At 40.2% G+C, this 22734-nt stretch overlaps 2 protein-coding genes across 8 annotated transcripts in view; both read right to left on the reverse strand.

The window, feature by feature from the left end:
• The window catches only part of AGTPBP1 (ATP/GTP binding carboxypeptidase 1), a 65927-nt gene that overhangs the window by 19177 nt on the left and 24016 nt on the right, over positions 1–22734 (reverse strand). For 4 of the 7 annotated variants that reach the window (XM_070938676.1, XM_070938669.1, XM_070938671.1 and 1 more), the window contains 10 exons: positions 21695–21826; positions 20233–20326; positions 19954–19991; positions 19060–19268; positions 10678–10855; positions 7604–7701; positions 5117–5233; positions 2280–2977; positions 1922–1981; positions 1162–1200 (listed from right to left, as the gene is read on the reverse strand). In XM_070938676.1, coding sequence (XP_070794777.1) covers positions 1162–1200; positions 1922–1981; positions 2280–2977; positions 5117–5233; positions 7604–7701; positions 10678–10855; positions 19060–19268; positions 19954–19991; positions 20233–20326; positions 21695–21826 — 1663 coding nt within the window. The remainder of the gene's footprint in view (positions 1–1161; positions 1201–1921; positions 1982–2279; positions 2978–5116; positions 5234–7603; positions 7702–10677; positions 10856–19059; positions 19269–19953; positions 19992–20232; positions 20327–21694; positions 21827–22734) is intronic. The other 3 variants (XM_070938673.1, XM_070938672.1, XM_070938674.1) reach the window with 3 other exon arrangements.
• LOC139313478 (uncharacterized) lies at positions 11064–15727 on the reverse strand. The gene is made up of 3 exons (XM_070939081.1): positions 15041–15727; positions 13792–14631; positions 11064–13540 (listed from the first exon to the last, which is right to left on the reverse strand). The coding sequence occupies exons 1-3, from the start codon at positions 15725–15727 to the stop codon at positions 11441–11443; spliced, it is 3627 nt and encodes a 1208-aa protein (XP_070795182.1). The 3' UTR covers positions 11064–11440.

Below are 22734 nucleotides of genomic sequence, written 5' to 3' on the forward strand. Positions count from 1 at the left end.
GTTTTAGTAATAAAATCAAGAGATATTTTACTTCTTCAAATGTCCTCATTTAAGCAGATTCATGCAAAAGGCACATTCAGAATTTAAAATACAACCACTGACGTTTTCAGGACTTGATTATGAAAAAACGATTTATTTCTCCTTATTTCAAGACTAACTAAAATGCAACAGTTGTGAAAATGTTTTTTGATGCAGTACTTGTATATTAAATGAATGTTAGAGTCCTCCTTCACCTAAATTATCATTAGTGACACATTTCCATGAATTCTACCTGCCTGTTCACTCAGCAAAACAAAACTATTTCAAATACAAAGCAAGAAGCAGCTTTCCACCTGATTTATTCTACAGCTAATTCTATTTTCTTCTCATTTTTCAGAACCAATACAGGCAGTACTCAATCTACAAGCACAATTGGGACCAGAATTTGTTTTTAACCATAGCAGTTGTTAAGTGAATTGTGCCCAATTTTATGACCTTTTTTTAACCAGTTAAGTGAATCATTACAGTTAAGTGAATCATGTGGTTGTTAAGGAAATCCAGCTTCTCCCATTGACTTTGCCTGTCGGAAGCTGGCTGAGAAGGTTGTGAATAGCGATTATGTGATCCTGGGATGCTGCAAATGTCATAACTACATGCCAATTGTCAAGCATCTGACTTTTGATCATGTGACCTTAGGGACGCTGTGTGCATACCAGCTATATAAGTCACTTTTTTTCAGTGCCACTGTGATTTCAAGTGGTCGTTTAACAAATGGTTGTAAATCAAGGACTACCTATATCATTAAACTTAGATAGGATCTGAAATATGAATCTCAATGCTATTCTCTGTAGCCATGCTGCAATTATATTTCTTTATAATGTATCAATTCAGGCTATGATTTATGCACAAGCGCAACTCTGAAATGACTATTGGCTTTATGTATTACTATAGCACTAACTTTAGCGATAATTTACATATGTTAAATCAATTTTTAGGAGTCATTTTGATTGAGAAAGGAAGAATAATTATGAATCTCTGGATGAATTTCCCTTCCTCCTCCATCAATTTAGAAAGCAAGGTTCAAGGAAAATGCACACACCCATTCACTGCCAACTATTGTCAAAAAAGGAGTTTAAGAGACCCCGATGTTATGGAGAAATATCCAATATTTCTTTCACATACATCAGAGTTCGCATGTGACTGGCAGCCATTCTCTTCTTCCTTGTGGAAGAAAAGGAATAAAACATGAGATTATGCAATATCTGAATTAGAATTCTAAAAGTTCTATATTCTTTGATGCAGATGATAGTATTTTTCAGTATAACAAGCATTTTAGAGTTTTGAAAGTGATTTAGCATTTTATCTCAGTAAACTACACAACATCCATATAAAAAGGTTACAATCTCATACTAATATATATTCTAATATTTAGAATGTTCCATTGCAAATTCTCAAAATGATTAGTTATTTAAATGTTAAGATAGATAAAACGATAGAAAAAAGTTTCATAGATGTATTACTGAAACTCTCTTGTTTGTCTATTGGTAACCTTAAATTAGGCAAAATGGTGCATGACAAGGCAACAATTTTTGAGTCAATGTACTTCAAATGGGCTAACTTAAAGGGAGCATCCAAAATCTGTAAACCATGATTCTTGTGGGGTTGAAATTTGGCAAGGCTGTGGTCACTTCAACACTGCTACTGTCAGCCAGTCATATGATCATCATTTGCAATATTCCTTGCCAGCTTCCCACACGGAAAATCAATGGGGAAGCTGGCAGGAAGTTGGAAGTTGCGGTTGCTCCCTCTAATCTTTTGCCCGCCTGTGATCATTTCGTTTCTGTTTAGGTAAGGAACTATCTCTGAAACAATGACCCAACAGGTCACAGATTATCTAGCAATATACAGAATTCTGCATTCGCAAAATATTCTCATATATTACCTAGTGATACAGTATTTTTCTTTACGGACAGGCAAATCAAAGAAGTCGAATCCGAAATTTCTGAAAGGAATTTCATAATTAAGTGGAACCTTTTACTTTCCCTTCCATTTTTCAGCCTCCCAAAATTTTCTTCAATGATTTGAAGTTCATCTGAAGGGATATGGTGAGAAGGACTGCAGGGCTGAATGGATGAAAACTGCCTCTTTCCTTTATTTACAGCATCAATCTTGGATCCAAATATATTCCATTAATAACTGTTATATTTGAATCTAGTAATATTAATTTTATTGTGAATGATACACAAACATTATATTAAATCATTCTCTAGACATGTTTGAGGAAAAAAAGGTGAACTTACCTCTGTACACCATATGGTCTGTCAAGGATAGGTTCTTTAAATGAAGGTGGAATATGTCCAAAATAATCAGGATAAGCGACTTCTGAATATTCAGGAACAGATCTAGTATTTTTCACTGTTTCAATATAGAGTTCTGGATCATGCAGTTGTATTGTATCAGGCATTTCAATTGTTACTTGCTCTCCTATAGAAACTGAACAAGATACTTCTTCTTCTTCAGGATCAGGTCCAGAACAGCATAGTTTTCCCAGCTGGACAGACCGTCCCTCAAACAAAACACTTCCACATGTTGGAACATGTTGAAAAGGTTTATTACAGGTAATTTCACTAAAGCTAGTTTTACATTCGTTTTTTGTCACAGTCATTTTGGACTGTTCACTTTTGGATGTATTTTGAAGTGAAATTCGGTCAAAGTCTCTTACAATTTCATGATTCAGGCACTGGCATGATGGAAGCAATTTTATTTGATCACCTTGATGCTGCAAACTATTATCCATGATACCATCATTTTTTACCAATCCCAAAAAGCCTGGTCTTTTATTACAGTCTTCACTTTGCAGATTACTCTCCTTCACAGGAAGTTGCATCATGTCATTTGTTAAGGATGGTTCCTCTCCAGCAGTGGGAACAACAATAGGTCCTCCTGGAGCTGAGTTGTTTGAAAAAGACTTTGGTTCCTTTGAAATGAGGTCACATTCCTTAATATTAAAGAAAGAAAAAAATGCCAGATACTTGTTAGAGGATTACAATATTAAATGTTGAAGAAAGAGCAATGAATCAAAAAGAAGGATCTGATCCAGACAAAATGAATAAACCATGGAGAAATGGAGACAAATAGTAGTAACTATTGTCTACTAAAAATAGTAGATAATTTCCTTTTAAAAAAGCTAAATGTGAAGGGAAAAAAAAGAATTACAACGTCAGAGTTTACATGCTAATATTGAAAGTGATATGGCTCACTTTAAATGACTTATTGGATCAAATAAACATTTACCCAATCTGAATCCAAATTATAATTCAGATTAGATACTATGAAGTCAGAAGAGAGCCAATTTGGTGTAGTGGTTAGGCCATCAGGCTACAAATAGGGAGACCATGAGTTCTAGTCTCCCTTGCCAAAAGAGTGACTTCTCCAGGCAGTAGAGTATTTGTAGTTCAGGGTTGAACTGTGGTGTCTTTGGTGCTCTTTGAGCTTGGTTATTTTCTTGCAGATGTTTCATTAGCCAAGTAGGTAACATCAGCAGTGCTAGAAGGGAAGGGAATTGGTCTCCAGGAATTCTCGAATGTTTTTGGACTGGCTTGGTCTAGGATGTTCAGAATTTCCCAGTTGAAACTATGGCTAAGGTCTGTCCATGAATTTCATTTTTTCTGATTTCAAGTTGATGTTCATTGATGCGCTCTGCTTGTCTTCTGCCTATTTGTTTTACACAGTGGCTGTTATAGTTCTTATATTGTAGATGATTCCTGCCTTTTTTTTCTGGGGCTGCTGGGTATTCTGGTATTCCTAGGTGATTTTGGAGAGCTTTAGTCAGTTTGTCTGCTACGGCGATGCCATGTGGTTGTAGTAGTCTGTAATAATCCATTGGTGGTCTCATTTGATGTCACAGCATTCTTTACACCCATAGATACAGAATTAGCAAAAGAATCCATAACAGCAGTACTACACAGCACACCTGACCTGATCAAATACACAAAGATGTTTTTTATGTATGGCAGTGTTATCCTTTTCACAGCTTGTGTTGGTTGTGCTACATTGGGTTCAGGCACTTTTTGATAAAGTTGCATGGATACCCATTTTGTTGGAAGATGATCTTTTTCCTTTTTCTGATGTTCAGGACTGCTGCAGTGTATATGTGCTTATCTAAATAGTGTACATAGCTTCTCTTGTGGGAAATTGTTTCTTTGATAGTGGAGCACTTGGTTGGTTTGGGTAGTTGTATGATAGACTTGTGTTTCTAATTTGCCATCATTGCCTCTGTTGATGAAGAGGTATCCAAGAAGGGTAGCATATTGTTGTTTTCTTCTTCCCTTGTGAATATTATTCCTTTGAAAATGTGATAGTTTTATGCATTTTCTCTAGCTGGTCCTTTTTTATTATGACAAAGATGTCATCTGTATACCAGATCCATATTTTTGGGTTGTATATGTGGCAGTGCTATAGATTCTAAGCATTGATTACGGTGTCTGCTATGAGTCCTAAAAATGGTAATCCCATGGGCATTCCTTTGATTTGTTGATATATTTGTCCATTGAATTGAAAGTATGTGGTTAGGCAAAGGTGGATGAGGTTCATGATTCTGGGTATTTTAATCTTGGTGTATTTGGTCAGGTCAGGTGTGGTATGTAGTATTAGTGCTGTTATGGATGTAATTCTGCATCTATGGATGTAAAGAGTGCTGTGATATCAAATGAGACCATGATTTTATCTATGGTCCTGTCATTGATTCTTTGGAGGCACTCTAGTGGGGAGTTGATGTAATATTTGCTTCCCTCTATTAGGTGTCTAAGTTTTTCTGTCAGTCCTTTAGCAGGTTGAGGTCTCTGTAACAATACAATTGGATGGAAAGATATGTCTGGCTTGTGTGGGAGGACAGGTCCATTTTCATTTGCTCTTGTTCTTTTTAAATAATTTAATCTTTAAGGTCGCTAAGAATTCTCTTGATATATAGCCCAAAGGATGTTGGCAAGATTTATTCCAGTTAATCTCCAGAATGCTTTCCAAAATATTCTATTATCCATGTAAAATTAGGCAGAGAAGTAGCATGTACTTATCTAAAATTACCAAACCATCACTGGCAAATTAAAATGACTAAATTTAAAAATAGCAGCATCCTTACCTGAAAATCCTCTGAGAGTTCTGGGAAAAAATGTTCATACATTCTCAAATCTTCCACTGGTCGTCCCAATTCCTGCTTTGGTTTCAGTTTATTGATATCTGTCTCAATGTCATCGTTCTAAAGAAAAAAGTCCATAAGCATAATTAAAAAGCTTGGGGAAACTATGCTTTTAGGTAAAATGACTAAAATACTGAATACTTCTTAAAAACAAGGTTCTTCTATGCTTACAGAGGAAAAACATCAAAACTTCTGATTGACTGATGGAAACTGGCTACAACACACTGTGGGTTTTCCCTATTTCTGAATCAGCAGAAAAACCTTACCAGCATAAAATTGGCTCTTCCCCACTACTGATCCCTATTCTGACTCATCCCATTTCACTTGATTTTCCACCATGGGTGATAAATTCTTCTGATGTCAGAATATATTGATCTTTGGCTATAATAAAATTTAAGGCAGTGGAATAAGGGGGAAAACATATTGTAATACCAATGTAGTTAAGAATAATTGCAGCTAGCTCACTCAAGTTGGTAAAAGATTAAGGCAGCTTCATAGATAGCCCCCCCTGCCCCCCCAAAAAAGGGTAACGTTCGTTTAATCCATGGTTAGGTAATACATGTAGAAGAGAGAGGCGCGCCTCCTAAAAATGGGCCTTCCCAGATTTCAGGTGTTGCACCAATGTCATGAGCTGATGCAGCATAACCAGATGCGAGACTCTGTTTTATGAGGTTCAGTTGTAGGAATCAGTTGGGACTGCTGCTTGCTTACCTTCCTCTCTGCATGTCTATGGAGATTCTCAGTCATCCAGGTCATGGTTGTTTCAAAGGTGCTTTCTCAAGGGACAACTGGACTTTCTTGTTTTTCTTTGGAGACATTTTGCTTCTCATCAGATGAAGAAGCTTCTTGGATGAGAAGTGAAACGTCTCCAAAGAAAAACAAGAAAGTCCAGTTGCCTCTTGAAAAAGCACATTTGGGATTTCCTCTCTGCAATGTAGCAATATTCCTGCCCAAACTTCTCAACTCTATGGTCAGAATGGTAGTGGAGTACACCAGTATTATATTCTGTGTCCAAAGAATCTGTCTTTTTTGAGCACATAGTCAGATACGGCACAAAAGTTCATAGTAACTATGGATCTGATAAGAGCAATGAAGTGAGCTTACTTCTCTACTCTTACTGCATCAGCAGATAACCAGTTGGCTGACCAGGTCCCATTTGGGTAACAAGGAACCGGGTGAGCCCTTGCAGGGCTGCTTTGAGGAATAGTCTCAGCATGGTTATGGCCACTCAAGAAGTTGAGTCGAAGTGGTGATTATGCCTCATTGTGAGAAGGGATGGTGGCATCTGCCATGAAGGTGGTGGTGGCATAACCCTTTCTCAAGAGGCTGTTCTTGAACCTGATAGTGATGGTTAATTTTTGTTCACTCTTCATTCTTCCCTTTTTAGAGAAAATTGCTGAAAGAGCATTAGACACTCAGCTTAAAGAAGCCTTGGATGAAGTGGGTTTTTTGCCCCCCTTCCAACAGGGTTCAAACCAGATTATTTACTGAGATATCAAAGGTTACACTTGTAAATGACCTCTGGAAGCTTCAGGATGCATCCATACAGATAAAGTTACTATCTATCCTCTAATAAGGGGAGGGAATTTCTAATATGAAGGGACACTGCTAACCAAGCACACTCAGCCTGGCCTTTGGTGAGGCAGTTCCTTCCATGAGAAATCTGCTTCTCAAGGTAGCACACAGCAGTTTCCTTGCAAGACCTTAGGAAGAAGGCCTCACTTGGCCAGCAGCTGTCTTGCGAAAGGCCAGGCTGGGCACACTTCATCAGTATGAGGAAGAAAATGGGGGGTCAGCTGGGGTGGTGGAGTACAGGGTGGCAGGGACTTCAGTTTGCAGTACAGTGAAGATGGCTGCAGCTGGGGTTTTGTGCCTCGCTGCTGGGCTAGGCTGGCTGGGTCTTTTGTGCTGTTAGGCTGGGGCAGCAGCAGCTTTGTGCCACACTGCTGGGTTGGAGTGGCTGTGGCTCTGCACCAATGAGCGGAAGGGGCTGCATGCTGTGACTCTGAGGCTATGTAATCCTCTTGGATCATTTACTTGCTTTCAGAGATGACAGGACAAAAGTCTGGCTTTTCATGTGACTAGTCAGGAGATTCTTTGCTTTTTTAAAATAATTATCAAATTTGATAAAATAGAGGAAGAAATCAACACATGCTGATACAAAAGTGGATTTTGTAGGACTGTATAGTTTTCTGAAACACTGCAATCCCAAATGTACTTATTGTTTTTTTAAAAAAATCAATGTATGTTTCAACACTATTTCCTTCCTTTTTTTTTTTTTACTGGAAGTCTACTAAAAGTACTTTTAATGTATTCATTATTTGCAAAACACACTGTTTTCCGGTGTCCAAATAAGCAACTTCTCTGAAGGGTAAAAATAATTTTTTTAGAATTAAGAATGTATGCTATTTCTTCTACAGTATTACTAACCTTAAAATGTTGATCTATGTCATCTTCATTATCATTTTCAACCTCAGATTCTGTGTCGATGTCATCATTGTCATCACTTTCATCTACTACGTCATCCACTGTGATATAAAATGCTCTATAAGTAGGGCAGATGTACGTTTTCTACAATATGTATATCCCAGAAAAGAAATGATGCATGTGAAACTTCTCACTCATCAACTGGAACCTAATACTACATAAAAACTTAACTTTCCATGACACCATGTGCTGTATATTTAATTATATAGATTCTTTAGATAACAAACAAGTTTATTCAGTATTTTACCCAGGAGATTCATTAGATAAGACTACAGAATGACAGTGTTTACGTATATTAAATTCTTCATTAATAGTTCATTCTCAGAAAACTTATTTTGAGAACTTGGGAGGGTCCTAAAGTGGATAAGATAGAGATAGAACTTGCTGAAAACTGGGACACAACAGCTTTTATGTCCTATTCATTAAAGACACATCAATTCATGTTCAGCAGTTCTATCTCCCTGCAATACTCCCTGCCAGATATACTGCAGGGAGACAGAGGGTCCCATAGTCTCCAAAAATGTTTTATGAGTGACTGACCTTATTTCCCCACCCCAACTCCATATACACTGATGCTTCTCAATCTAAGACAGAATTAACAGACTGTAGCTATTAAAATTCTTTGTTTACTTATTTTTTGCACCTATCAGTATTTTAATACAGACTTTCCATTTAAAAAAAATTCTTGAAAGTGAGCATTTTATACCGAGATCAGCCCTATCACACACAATAATATATGAGCTAAATGCTGGCAGCAAAATCACCAAACTTGGCTATACAATTTCAGTTCATTTTATTGTGGTTTTATGGAAGGAATTGGAGCAATTTCCTTCTGCTCTCTTTTGCCATATTCCCATATTTAACATCCCTCTACCAGGCCAAAAAAACAGGTTATTCAAAGATGAGAAGGGAGGGAGCAGAGGATGTGCAGGTGGGAGATGGGATCTACTACTGGTCCAACAACTACCTTCAATGTGAAGTCTCAAGTCCCCAGCCAAGTTTTGTGAAAAGTAAGGAGAGTTACAGTTGATCTCACTTTGGGAGGACAAGATGTTCCAAAGTTGGGTGCTACGGCAGAGAAAGCTCTTCTCTTGGACCCCAACACCAGTATTTCCTGGCCAATGGGACTCACAGCATGCTTCCTCTGCTAGTGTGGGGGGACGGGCCTAACCCATTGGGGTGGGAGATTTGGTCAAAGTCCTGGATCTTGAAGCTTACAAACCACTGTTTGTAAGACGAACCTCTGTGTCCTGTATTTTGCTCCTGAGTTATCTCAAAATAGTTGTCACGCTATAAACACTCTGACAGCACCCAAAGCCATTTGATCTTGCCAGGGTTCAACTAAAACCTATTGTCCCCCATTCAGGCCCCCACAGCTTCCAGACATCCGATATACCAAGTGCCAAGCTCTTCCAGTGACAACATGATTCCAAAAGCAAGAAAGAGACAGACATGAATGCAGTCTCCACAACATTGCCCCTGAAGCTTTCTGCAATGAGGCTCACTTGAGGCCAACGTTCTTAACATTTCAGAACCAGACAAAGATAGTCCACTTGAACCAGGCATATTAATAGTTTAATTTATTATTTTTAAGCCTCTATCCTGGGCTAATTATTGTGTTTTATGGTCAAGTACCTACAATTATTGTTGTGTAGTATTCTAACCTAGCCACAATACACTTTTATATTTATTTATTGCTGTCTCAATATAATTTTATTCTACAGAAAAAGCATATTTTCTATAAAATGAATAGAAACATAGTTCATCTTTTTAGTTGAGAGCACGCACATTGCTAATCTACAAACCTATCCATTGTTAACTTCAAGCTTCAAGAGTTATAGAATGACTCCCAAAGTATGTAGTTCCTACATTTGAAAAGCAAGACAGCCTTCTCTTTACTGTATACCAGGGGTCCCCAACCTCTCAGCCATGGGCCACTAATGGGCTGTGAACTATTTGCCACCAGGCTGCAGAAACAGAATGAACGTGCACGCACACGCATCCCCACTTGCTCAAGCAGCAGGCAAGCGTTTGCATAGGTGCTCCATTTGTATGAGTGGCAGGCATGCATGCACACTGCTCACACAAATGGAGCTCCGCATGCACATGCTTGCCGCCCACTCACGCAGAACCTTCCCTTCCCCCCACCCTTGTCCGCAAAGCCAGACAGGTTGGGGAACTCTGCTGTAGACAGTTACCTTTCACATATGAGAGCAAAAACGATGGGACAATGCGTTTTTAAAACAACTGCACAGAGTATCAAAAATGATACTTTCCTTTTTAAATTTTAGACTTATAACTGTTTTTATTCTTTACATCAGATAAATATATTCAAATAAGATTTTAAAATTTTGAAGGCAAAGAATACATCTAATGGGTGCATAAGTGAGATATTACTCACTAACAAAACTCTTAACTATTTTTATGTAATTTTGCTTCTCCCACTGACTGCAATGCCATATGGCACAGCTCTTACTATTGTGGAACATCCCCACCCCCCAATATCCAGAAAGATTTGGGGGGAGGGATGACAAGGAGGAAGTTGGTGAACTACTTCACTTGACAAAACCAATACTACAAATAAAACAGGATGATGGAAGATAAAATCATCGAAAATGATTTGAATTTAAGAATTTGATTTTGGTCAGTAGAACAAAATTAAAATTACGGTGCTGTAGATATACATTTTAGTTTTGTAGCAATTATACAGTACAGGAATGCATATTAATTTTTAAAAGTAGTCTATTATTTTACAAGAGAGAATTTTTATTGTGATATTAGGATTTCAGGAACAGGCATCAAATACCCAAATTAGGGCAATTTAAACAAGACCACAATGTTGCCTTCAGAGGTTGTGGGTGCTTCATCATTGGAGGTTTTTAAGAAGAGACTGGACAGTCACTTGTTTGAAATGATATAGCATCTCCTGCTTGAGCAGGGGCTGGATTAGAAGACTTCCAAGGTCCCTTCCAGCTCTATTCTGATTCTAAATTACATAGTTTTAAAATTGCTCATACCTTCAGGAGGCAAACTATACAGCTGATACACTGGTCCATTAACAGGCATAACAGGTAGTTGGAAATGGAAAGCACTTTTAATGGTCGGTAACGGAAGACGATTTTTAGGATAGCATTTCCTCATTATCAGACTAGAAATGTTGACAAGTGGATCCAGAGTTCTTACTGCAAGGCATTCCTATTATAGAAGTAAACTCATGTATTAAATTACAGAAGATAAAATATTTTATGAACTATAACAATTGACGTTACAAAGAGAGTATGTTTTAACTCATTTAGAATGGAATTCTTGCCTCATTTATGTCCTTACATATTGTATATGCATGCACACAAATACAATTCTAATAAGTCGCTGCAACATTAAATGGGCATTGGTCTTACCTTAAATGCCAGATTTCTTGAGGGGGGTGACATTGTCCAGATGAGGGTTGTATCAGTCGGATCTGATGCTGGCTGAGTCATAATTTTTGACCACTCCCCTTGCTCCGCCCCTTTCATGCTCAGTTTTGACGAAGGAATGCCACCAGAAGTATCTCCAACAGGAACCACCGTTATCAGGAGGAAGTAAATCGGTCCAACGGGACAACTGGAAAAAAACTACTGAACAAGAACAATAAACTGTACAGGCACTGAGACAGAGGGAGGGGCTGGACAATGTCACCCCCCTCAAGAAATCTGGCATTTAAGGTAAGACCAATGCCCAATTTCCTTGATGAGGGTGTGACATTGTCCAGATGAGGGACATACCAAAGATTTGGCTGTCTCAAGGGCGGGATGTCGAAGGGCCTGGAGAGACCCTCGCACGATGCACCTGCTGCAAAACCCTCCTGCCAAATGACGCTTCAGCAGAAGCAAAGGTATCTATCTTGTAATGACGAATAAATGGCGAGGGGGTAGACCAGGTGGCTGCCCTACATACCTCCTCAAGGGAGGCCTGAGTCGCCCAAGCTGCTGAGGTAGCAGCACTCCTAGTGGAGTGGGCAGTAATGCTATTGGGAACAGGAATCGCCTGGGCCTGATATGCCGAGGCGATGCAAGCCCTGATCCATCTACCAATTGTGGCAGAAGAGACTTTGAGCCCTAGGGAGCCTGGCAAAAAGGAAACAAACAAAGCCTCTGACTTCCTGAAGGGAGCAGTCCTTTTGATATAAATCTTTAGGGCCCTCCGTACATCTAAGGTATGCCACCTTCGTTCCAAGGCATGAGAGGGCCGGGGACAGAAATTGGGCAAAATAACCTCTTGGGCCCTGTGAAAGGGGGAATTAACCTTGGGAATAAAGGAAGGGTCCAATCTCAAAATAACTGTGTCCGGCCGGAAAACACAGAGATCCTCCCTAACTGAGAGGGCTGCCAGCTCCGAAATGCGACGGGCTGAAGTTATGGCTATAAGGAAAACCACCTTAAGGCTGAGAAAGCGAAGGTGAACCGTGCGGAGGGGTTCAAAGGGAGTCTCAGTTAAAGCGTTAAGGACCTTGGGCAAATCCCAAGTAGGGTATCTATGAATCGAGGAGGGCCGCAAGAGCCTGGCTCCTCGCAGGAACTTTTTTATCACAGGGTGCTGAGTGAGTGGTCGGCCGGATGGACTGGACAAGGCCGTAGACAGAGCCGCCACATGTCTCCGAAGGGTACTATGGGCCAGACCACGGTCAAACCCATCTCTGAGGAACTCCAAGATCTGGGCAGGTGAGGCTGAAACAGGATCTATCTGCCGGGAGCGGCACCACCTATAGAAGGCGAGCCAGGAGATATTGTAGAGTCTGACTGTGGATTTACGTCTGCAGGCTTGAACAATGTGAATCACCCTATCTGAATAATTGTCCTGCCTTAGACGGGCCCCTTCAAGCGCCATGCAGTCAGTTGGAGCCACTGAGGGTCCGGATGAAGAAGGTTCCCCTGACGCAGGACAATCTCGTCTGGTGGAATTCTCCAAGGGTGAAATGTGGAGAGACTGACCAGGTCTGCGAACCACGGACGGCGTGGCCAGTGGGGAGCCACGAGGATAATTTCTGCTCTGTCGGCGATGACCTTCCGAATCAGGGCCGGAATCAGAGGCAGCGGTGGAAAGGCATAGTGAAGACCCGGCGGCCAGGTGAGACGGAGAGCGTTGACCCCTTCCGCCCCTGGCGTCGGGAACCTCGAGAAGAAGCGAGGAAGCTGATTGTTCAGGTGTGTGGCGAAGAGATCTATGGCTGGGATGCCGAACCTGTTGCAAATCTGATGAAATATGTCGGGATGAATCTGCCACTCGCTGTTGTCCACCTCTGTCCTGCTCAGGAAATCCGCCTGTGTGTTTTCCGACCCCGCAATGTGGTCCGCTCTGATGGAGAGGAGGTGTTGTTCTGCCCACTTGCCCAGGCGAAATGATTCCTCCATGAGGCGCTTTGAGTGGGTGCCCCCTTGACGGTTGACATGTGCCTTCGCCGCTATATTGTCTGTCAACACCAGAACATGACGGTGTTGCACGAACCGGTGAAAGTGCGTGAGAGCGAGACGAATGGCCTTCAGCTCCAGCCAGTTGATAGAGTTGGCGAGGTCTGATGCAGACCAACGGCCCTGAGCCACGTGTGATGCAAGATGAGCCCCCCATCCGTGAAGGCTGGCGTCTGTAGTGAGTACAAGTCGGTCGTGATTCATGAAGAGACACCCCTTGTCGAGAGAAGGCGATGTCCACCAACCTAGCGATCGCCTGACTGAGAGTGGAACTTTGACTGTTGACATGGTGTGAGCTTGGCGTTTCTTTTGAAAAGGAAGCAGGAACCACTGCAAGTGGCGAGCGTGAAGGTGTGCCCATGGGACGATCTGGACGCAGGAGACCATCTTGCCTAAGAGCTTGGATAGAGTGGCCAATGGAACTGATGGAGTTCTGCGAATGAGAGCTACTAGGTCCCTGATGTCTGACCGTCGTTCCAAGGTTAGGTAGACGGTCCCCTGGGCTGCGTCTATGATGGCGCCAAGATGTGTGATCCTGGTGACTGGCACTAACTGACTTTTTTTGTAGTTGACCAAGAACCCATGGTCGTTCAGGGTTTGAATCGTGAGGTGTAGGTCGTGTAAGGCTTGCTCTTGAGAGTGAGCCTGAATCAGAATATCGTCCAGGTAAGCCTGGATTCTTACCGGTTGTTGTCTCAGGTGAGCCGCCACCACCGCCAGGACCTTTGTGAAGACCCTTGGTGCAGATGCCAGTCCGAAGGGAAGAGCCCGGTATTGAAAATGCTTTCCTGCATAGCTGAATCGGAGATACTGTCGATGCTTTGGCAGGATGGGAATGTGAAGATAAGCCTCCATGAGGTCTATGGAAACTAGAAAATCGTTGGGACGAATCCCTTGAAGAATAGAGGTTAGTGAACACATTTTGAATCTGCGATACACTATGTATGAGTTGAGATTTTTTAAGTCCAGAATGGCTCTCCACCCCCCTGACCGCTTTGGAACTACGAACAGGATGGAATAATACCCCTGTTTCCATTGATCGTGGGGGACCTCCTCTATGGCGTGAATCTGTAGTAGGTGCTGAACTGCTTGGTTCATTAATTGACGTCTGGATTCGCTTTTGGAAGTTGGACATTGAAGAAAGCGGGTTGGAGGCCTGGAGAGAAATTCCAGGGGGAGGCCGAATTTCACAACTGAAAGAACCCAAAGGTCTGAAGATGACCTTTCCCACCTGTCCGCAAAGAGGGACAGGCGACCCCCTACTGGAGGATTTGGTAGTGAGTCACTTACGACTGCGGGACTGGCGGAAACCAGAACCCCGAAAGGACCGTTTGGGCTGGAATTGTCTGCTCCTGTCCCGAAAATATTGACGGTCCGAGGATCGATAGGATCCCTGAAGATATTCCTGCCTGGAGGGGCCTCCCTGGGGGTAGGAACGAAAGGAAGGCCTTCTGTAATATGGAGAGGGTCTTCCTTCAGCCCGTTTGTATGTTGAGGGCAAAATTTTTCGCTTGTCCCGTGTCTCTACAAGGAGAGGGTCAAGTGATTCCCCAAATAGTTTGTTTGCAGAATATGGAGCTGCAGCCAAGCGCCATTTGGCCTTAAGGTCAGCAGGCCATTGGCGAAGCCAGAGCATCCTGCGGGCTGAAACTGTAGAGGCTAAGGCTCTGGATGCAAATTTGGCTGAATTCAAGGTTGCATCAGCCGAAAATTGAGTGGCAGCAATGATTTTATTAATATCCTGATGAAGGCGAACCTCACTGGGGGGTACCCTTGCCTGTAACTGTTGAAGCCAAAGGATGGTAGTTCTATTAAAAAATGAGGCTGATGAAGCTGATTGAATTGCCCATGCCGAGGCCTGATGGTTCTTTTTAAACAGAAATTCTAACTTTTTGTCTTCTGGCCTTAGACCTTCAGAAGTATCCCCAGTTACGTATGAAGAAGAAGAGGAAAGGGCCGCTACAGGACTGTCTACAGGTGGAACTTGCAAGAGTTGAGCAAACTTTGGAGCAACAGCATAATATTTCTTATCTGAACCATGTGCAGATGCCATGGTTGCAGGCCCAGCCCACTGTTTCTTTACCACATCTATGAACAGTTGTGGAGTTGGTACATAACAAAGTTCAGGGGGGGGCTCAGAAAAAGGTCCCTGTAGTCCACCCTTTTGAGCCTCCTGCATCTCTTGAAAGTATTCATCTTCCTTTAAGGCGGCTGTTAAGCGAGCCTTATGCAATAAAGACTTGAATTTATTGGGGGGAAATAATCCTGTAAAGGCAGGTTGATCTTGGATTATCCCCTCATCATCTGATAGGTCAGAATGTCTCTCTTCCTCAAACACAAAGGCTTCACTAACTCTGGAGGCTGCAGGAGAATGAGAGCCAGTAAGACTGACTGCAGGAGAAATTCTAATACGGGCAGATCGCTCTGAAATAGCAGAGCCAGAGTGGTGACCATGAATATTGGCTGCCATTCTAGAAGCAATGGCCTGTTCAATCAGAATTCTCAATCCTTCTGGCACATTTTTTAAAGGATCTTCAGGGGTTAGCACAGGCATAGAGGATTCACCTGTTGAAGCAGCTGCAGCTGCATGGCCACCAAATACAGGAGTTGCAGGGGTCATTAATTGACTTGCAAAGGGGTTTTGCAAATTGCTTTGGTCTTGTTGAAGAACATTACCCTCTCCCTCCGAAGACCAGGCCTGGCTAACAGTTGAAATGGGAGGAGGGGGGGTAGATGGGGGGGGGGGTCCCCTTACCAGGCTCAGTTGCAGGCACCTCACTAACTTGCTTTTCTAGAGATTTATGCCTCTTTGTTAAATCCTTCTCCTCAGGTTTAGAAAGGTGCTTACGTTTGGAAGTTGATTTCTTCCCAGTGTACATAGTATTTTCCTCCCCATGGGAAGAGCGATCTGCCATCTTTAGTATACTCACTGCGACCACGATGTCGACTGGAGAAATAGCTTTTGGTTTCAGTTTCGCCACGTGGTTGAAATTTGAGATGGCAACGACTCTGGCGTTAAGCACGATGGCTGCCAGGTCACACGTGAGCAGGAGGAAACTCTGCTCCGGAGGTATCTGTCTAGGCAAGCCTAGAAACGGACCTCCTCAGCGCCCCCACAGCCACGATGAGAAAATACTGGCTGGAAATGCCACAGGGGGAGGCAAGAAGAAGCTTGCTGCCCCCCCCCAAACTTGCAGACTCGTTGGTGGCAAAGCGGCAAAAATTTTCCTTTTAAAATTGCCGCGGCGCTTCAATTAACCGCTCTACAGCTGATCAGCGGTTTTGGGATCGCTGTAGCGTGGGCGGCGGCCCGATTTGGCGATTTCCCTTAAAATTAGGGAATCGCTATTATTGTTGGTGGTATTGTGGTCTAGGGCCCCTTAAACAATCGTTGGTGGGATAGTTCAAAAAAATCCCCCCCAAAAAAGACAGGAAAAAGAAAAAGGAAAAAAGTTCCCTTTTAAAATGGGGCTTTCAAAATGGCCGCCGCCAGGAGCGAAGCAAAGCCTGCAGCTTAGGACGCTCTAGCAAGGCAAAACCGGCAGGCTACAATAGAAGGGGGGAAAAAAATTTAAAGGGGAAGTAACAATTTTAAACAAGAGAAAATAAAAGGTGGTCAAAAAGACTTACAATTCTGTGATATTGAACAGACCTGGGCTGTATAGCCAGATCTGTAGGAGATGTTTCTCTCAGGCCGACTGAGTCTAAACTGGGCATGAAAGGGGCGGAGCAAGGGGAGTGGTCAAAAATTATGACTCAGCCAGCATCAGATCCGACTGATACAACCCTCATCTGGACAATGTCACACCCTCATCAAGGAAATCAAGAAATGGCAATACAAATGTTGCAATTATTTCAAAGTGTAGCAATTCTTAGGCATAGTTTCTGTTCTAGAAAATCTAAAATGTTGAATGATAATATGAATCTTGTCTATGTTGAACTCCTCCTATAGTAACAGCCTGATTATGTGTTATGCTCCGATGCCATTTCATTGTTCAGAAGCCCTAAGAATAGGTAAACCACAAACAAAACAATTGAAAATTTCCATGCAATTAGTTGAAAATAGGTGGTATTTATTTCAGAATAAATAAAGAGAATAATATTTGAATGGCACAGATGCAGCAAACACGAAAGCCAACTTCAAATAGTTTATGTTCTTTTGCACTTTATATGCACTTTCTTTTCTTTCATTCATCGAGTAGCTCTTATTAACTCTCAAGGGCTTCTAGAGAGAAGTTATACCGGCAGAGAAACTGATATCCTCACACTGGAACCATAGGATATAGGATATGAGCAAGACTCGCCCCAGTCTTCATTGGCTGACTCTTTTCCTACCCTTTTTGTTCTTTCAAGACAGTATCTGTTTATCACCAGGACATTGCAGCTGGTGAAAAATACAATATCCAATTTGCTAATAGGCCTCCCTCGGTTGAGTGCACATTACAGTACACTGAAAGACTTTTGGGCGCAATTTTAAAGTGCCGGTTTCGATCGCTGACCTAGGATCACCTTCTTTAACTATAATTAACCTGATGAGTTAGTTGTTCTGGAAAAGGCTACTGGATTATTTCATTTCCATGAAAAGGAGGGTGGGGTGGGGTGCAAGGGCAACAAGGGTCTCCCTGTCAGCAGTTGTAGCTGTCTTTTGAAACAGACTATAATGTAATTTGACTGTAATCAGACTTAGTTCCACATTGAGAAAATGTTTTTTTTAAGTTTACTTTATTGATTAGCCCTCGGGCCATATCAAAGTGCAGTACATACAGTACCATTGAGCTTGCATGCATTTAGAGGATGAAGATTTTGTTTGGACTATTTGTTATATAATTGTATTTGTTTATACATTTTTTAGTCTGTTTTGCATTGCTGTATCATGGATGTTCTATGAATGTATACATTTTGATTAGGGATTTTATATTGTTTATTATGGATAATTTATATAAGCAGTATTGTTAACTGCTGGGGATCCTATAACATAGCGGCACCCAGCCTTTTGGGCACCAGGGACAGATTCCTTGGAGAGAGGTTTTTCCATGGACCAGAAGGGGCGTGGTTTCACATGGTGCCTGCATCCCGAGGATGGGGCTTCACTCGTTTGCACGGCCCAGTTTCTGGCATGCCCAAGACTGGTGCCAGTCCACGGACCAGGGATTAGAGACCCCTGCTATACCACATGTCAGTATAGAAGTTCAGTAAATAAACTATTCAGGGTGCCTTCTTAGAAATAAAAACTTCTTTGGTTAGAAAGAGCTATGACTAATAAAATATGCTACCGATTAGCAATATAGGTAGTTCTTATTTAGCAACTGCAATTAGTTCCAATGACTTGGTCATTAAGCAAAACAGTTGGAGGAGGGAGAGGGAGGGAGGGGGGGAGAGAGAGAGATTGCAAAGATCACTGGTAACTGTCATCACATTCAGAAAAAGTTTCTTTATATAAAGCACCTGTGACTGACCATGTTTTTCCCCTTTTTGGTCTCCTCACAGAGCGGAGAGAGTGCTTAAATAAGCTATTCTTCCTGAGCTGCTTTTCTCTACAGTGCCACATTTCCCTAAGAAGAGTAACTGCAAGTTAACAAGTTCAGCTTTGTGACCTTAATTAGTTGATTACAACCCATGGTTGGATACAGCAGCTGCCTGAAAGTGACCAGACATTAATCAATTTCACACTGAAGATTTGTTGATCAGAAAATCAATTTTTATTACCATTTATTATCAACATATTTCTGAATGGACAGTATCTGAGGCAGTTGCTAAATGAGGACTGCTTGTAAAACTTGTAAGTATCAAATATACTAGTGCACACCGAATATATTTTCTTGTGAATCATAATTTTTCAGCTGAAGAATTAATATATATAGAGATTCTATATGTTTATCTACAAAACGTTTATACTACCATTTAAATTGTATATATACCCCTTATAATAGCAATAAAATCTTTAAAATTTACCTGTGAAGTATTGTACAGAGTTTTCATCCCATCAACATCTAGAAATGCTTTTCTTCCCAGCTTGATATTGGTAATACTTTTAATAGATTGCAAGATTCCCTTACGGATTAACATATGTCTATGCCGACTATCATGACGGTGCCAATCTACATAAATTGTTAACAGCATTTGGACATAGCCTCTATCCACAGCTCTCCGTGCATTTGTTTCTTAAAGAAAAAAATATTTAGAGCTGTATTAGAATAAATAAACAACTTGATATTTCTTCTGGCAACTATGAGAGCAAATGAATAATTGAGTAATATAGAATTAGAATGAATATAGAATTTATTCCTTCCCTTGCTACTACATTTATGATAAAATATTAAGAGAGAAACATCTGAAATAGGTTTTAGGATCAGCTGACACACAAGTACAAAATAACAGCTATGAATAACAATGGTTGTATATACAAGTCAACATAGGGCAGAAATCAAGGACTGACTGGAAAGTTATATGCCTCAAGTCCCATTCAAAATTATATATATATATATAGGGTATATCTGTGAGCAACTCATACACTACTTCATCTTAATATGCTCACAAATTTGTTGCGGAATAACTTAGAAACCTCACTGAGATTTCAAGAAAAGAATTTGTGGGGGTATATTCAATTAAAAGATACTAGAAGCAATCCCAAGAAAAAAGGCAAAAAGTCAGTTACTATTTCAAAATGTAGATAACATTTATCTACTACCAATTCTTCTGTATTTCAAATCAGTTCTTGTTTCATGATTTCAGTATACAAGAGTGATAATTTGTATTTTATGGATTAATTTTCACTTGCTTCATCTGCAAAATCAAATATTAATCTGGTCACATTCCATATGCTCTCTAACTGCATCATACACTTACTTGATTTTAGAAGTGCAGTGAGGGTATCTAGAGCAACCCTATAAACAGAACAAACAAGAATGTAACTGAAAAGTTTAGAGGTTGTTATAGAATTTTTTTTCCCCTTGTACCTCATATTTTGCCCCCTCTCTTTTTCCTTCCCCTAATTTCCTGTTTTTATTTTCCTTTGTATATCAAAGAGGTATTAAAATAATCTCAGCTTTCCCATTTTAACTACTAGATACGATTATATTTTAAAGATTATCTTTAACATTGCAAATGTCCAGATGTTCTACTTACTTCATAACGCCAGTATTTTTCTTACTGTAAGGACCAATTATCTTAAATATCAATTCCACAACTCCATTCTTACCCAAGGAAACAGCATTTACAGCTAAAAATAAAAACAACAATCTACATCACTATATAAATATGTGCTGCTGCCACTATTCACAAAAACCACAAAATATTTTCTTTTTCAATTATTTTATTTAAATAGTATGATTTCAGATATCAAGTATAATTACTTGATATATTATTGTTCAGGTTAATGGAAGATATATATGCATATATATTTGGTAAATTATCTTAAGTGAAGAGTTTTGGAGGGAAATCTACATTACTGCATTGTTCACTAGGCAGTGGTGAAATCTAAAATTTGTTACTACTGGTTCTGTAGTTTTTTTTCTTTTAAATGCCTCTGACGATCCAAGCTGAGTTGCCTGATCAGCAGAGCCTTTTTTTCTTTTAAAAGCCTTTGACGATCCCAGCTGAGCCGCACGATCATCAGAGGCTTTTTTTTTTAACTTTTAAAAGCATTTTTTCAGCTGAAGAGGTTGTAGAAAAAATGCTTTTAAAAGTAAAAAAAAAAAGCCTCTGATGATCGCGCGGCTCAGCTGGGCATGGGGGGGCAGGGATTTTTGCTACCGGTTCTCCGAACCACCTGCCTCCATCGCTACCGGATCAGGGGATCCGGTCCGAACCGGGAGCATTTCACCCCTGTCACTAGGTAACCTCAGTATTTCTCATACATTCATATAATATATTTGATTTTTAGAATTGATAAGCTAATCAATTGCCAAATAAAAGTTTTATTATACAATCAATATTTAATAATATTTATTGTGCAAAGGTGATTCTAACATTCCCATGATCAAATTTAAGAGTCTTCATTTCAAGCCCATCACTGGTGAATGAATCCTAACTAATAAGCATTTTACTAACAGTATGTTATTAATGATCAATGCTGGAGATTTTGGTAACCATCTTCTGTGGATTTAAGTTGGTAGCGCAATACTTAGGAAAACTTTTCCCTCTATCTATTCACAACACCCATTCATTTATGGCTTAATGGAAAGTTGCATGCAAACACAATTGTAATTATATGATAAAACTTCTAAAGCATGCTTTTGTGGAATGAAGCATTTTTGACTGATGGAACAGAAATTATATTGTTTGATCTCAAGAAATATTCAGACAAAAAAGAAAAAATATTGAAGCATTTAAAGAAAAGAATACCATGTCAACCATCAACTATGGGGGTGGAACTGTTATGCTTTGGAAATTATGAGGCCCAGATATAATACGCAGGTGGAAAAAACAACGTATTGAACTAAATATCAACATATCATAGAAGTTAATGTTCCTCCAACAGTGCAGAAACTGAAGATGAAAAGTGGTTGGCTATTTCAGTAAGACAACAGTCTGAAAGATAACCTATATTAATGGATATACATTGTTAAAAAATTGCAACAATACTCACAATTAGTTGAGTACACTCTTAACACTTGAAGACAAGGCAGAATTAGCCTTTGATGCTGCAAGTTTTGTTTCACTATGTTCAGAGTTATATTTAAAGCACCACTAATTCGGGCTTTTACTCCAAATTTTCTATCTGAAAACCCAAAAGGGACAGAAATATGAGCATCTCTCCAATTCAAATTTACTGACATACTGTAACATAGTAAGTACATTTAATTATATGAAGTCCTTGACTTATGGCTGGTGGTTTAAGCATTTCCATCCATTGTAGATAAAAAACCTGTGCCAGGGCCCCACCAGTCACATTACTCCATTTTGGCTGCTTAGCAACCTGTTCATATTTACAATCAAGATTCTGGGCCCACTACGTTTTAATGACTGTTTTAATGAAATAGAAGTCATTAGATTGGGATCTTAATTAACTGTTGCAATTCACCACTGACTATACTTATCATAAACACAATTATTTCACAGCTACAAATCGCTCTAAATTTTCATGTGTTTTAAATGCCAATTCACCCTCAGGCTATGTTTAGTATTTACTGAAAAATAAATGTACCCTTCCTGCTTGCTTCAATAGTATGAATTGTAAGAAGCAATTCTTCCCTGGGTGACATTCATAAAGGTTTTTTTTTTTTAATTATTCCATTGAGGAAATCTCTTTTAGTTTTCTTAAGATTTATCCTAAGTTTGTAATAGCTTCCACTGCTTCTCAAAATGTCAATTTTGTTGTTGTTGGATACAAGCAGTTAGAGCTACATAAAACCCAAAACAAAAGAGAAAAAGTGTGTCCAGGTTAATTTTAATGCTTCAGGAAATTTATATACATTATTCTGCTCATCCATTTCACTCTTCTCAAAGCATCCTGTGTAGAATAGAAAGTTTGTAAACAATGGAAGAATAAAATGTTCAGCAGGACAACATAAAAGAGTCAACGCTGAATAAAATATCAATGGAATTAAATGAGAAAAATGAAGATTTGCCTAGGAGATCAACAGAAAGGGAAAAACTCATAGTGGCAGGCAAAACTTTCTAAGAATC

Source organism: Pituophis catenifer, unplaced genomic scaffold, assembly GCF_029215685.1.
Source record: "Pituophis catenifer annectens isolate HBS135680 unplaced genomic scaffold, rPitCat1.0.hap2 SCAF_2, whole genome shotgun sequence".
Classification (NCBI taxonomy): domain Eukaryota; kingdom Metazoa; phylum Chordata; class Lepidosauria; order Squamata; family Colubridae; genus Pituophis; species Pituophis catenifer.

Coding starts and splice junctions, on each gene's coding strand:
- LOC139313478 (XM_070939081.1), bottom strand. CDS start 15,727: ATGACCCCTGCAACTCCTGTATTTGGTGGCCATGCAGCTGCAGCTGCT. Junction 14,632..15,040: donor TTTCCTCTTCTTCTTCATAC/GTAACTGGGGAT, acceptor CTCTCCTTGTAG/AGACACGGGACAAGCGAAAA. Junction 13,541..13,791: donor CTCACCTGAGACAACAACCG/GTAAGAATCCAG, acceptor TCTCATTCGCAG/AACTCCATCAGTTCCATTGG.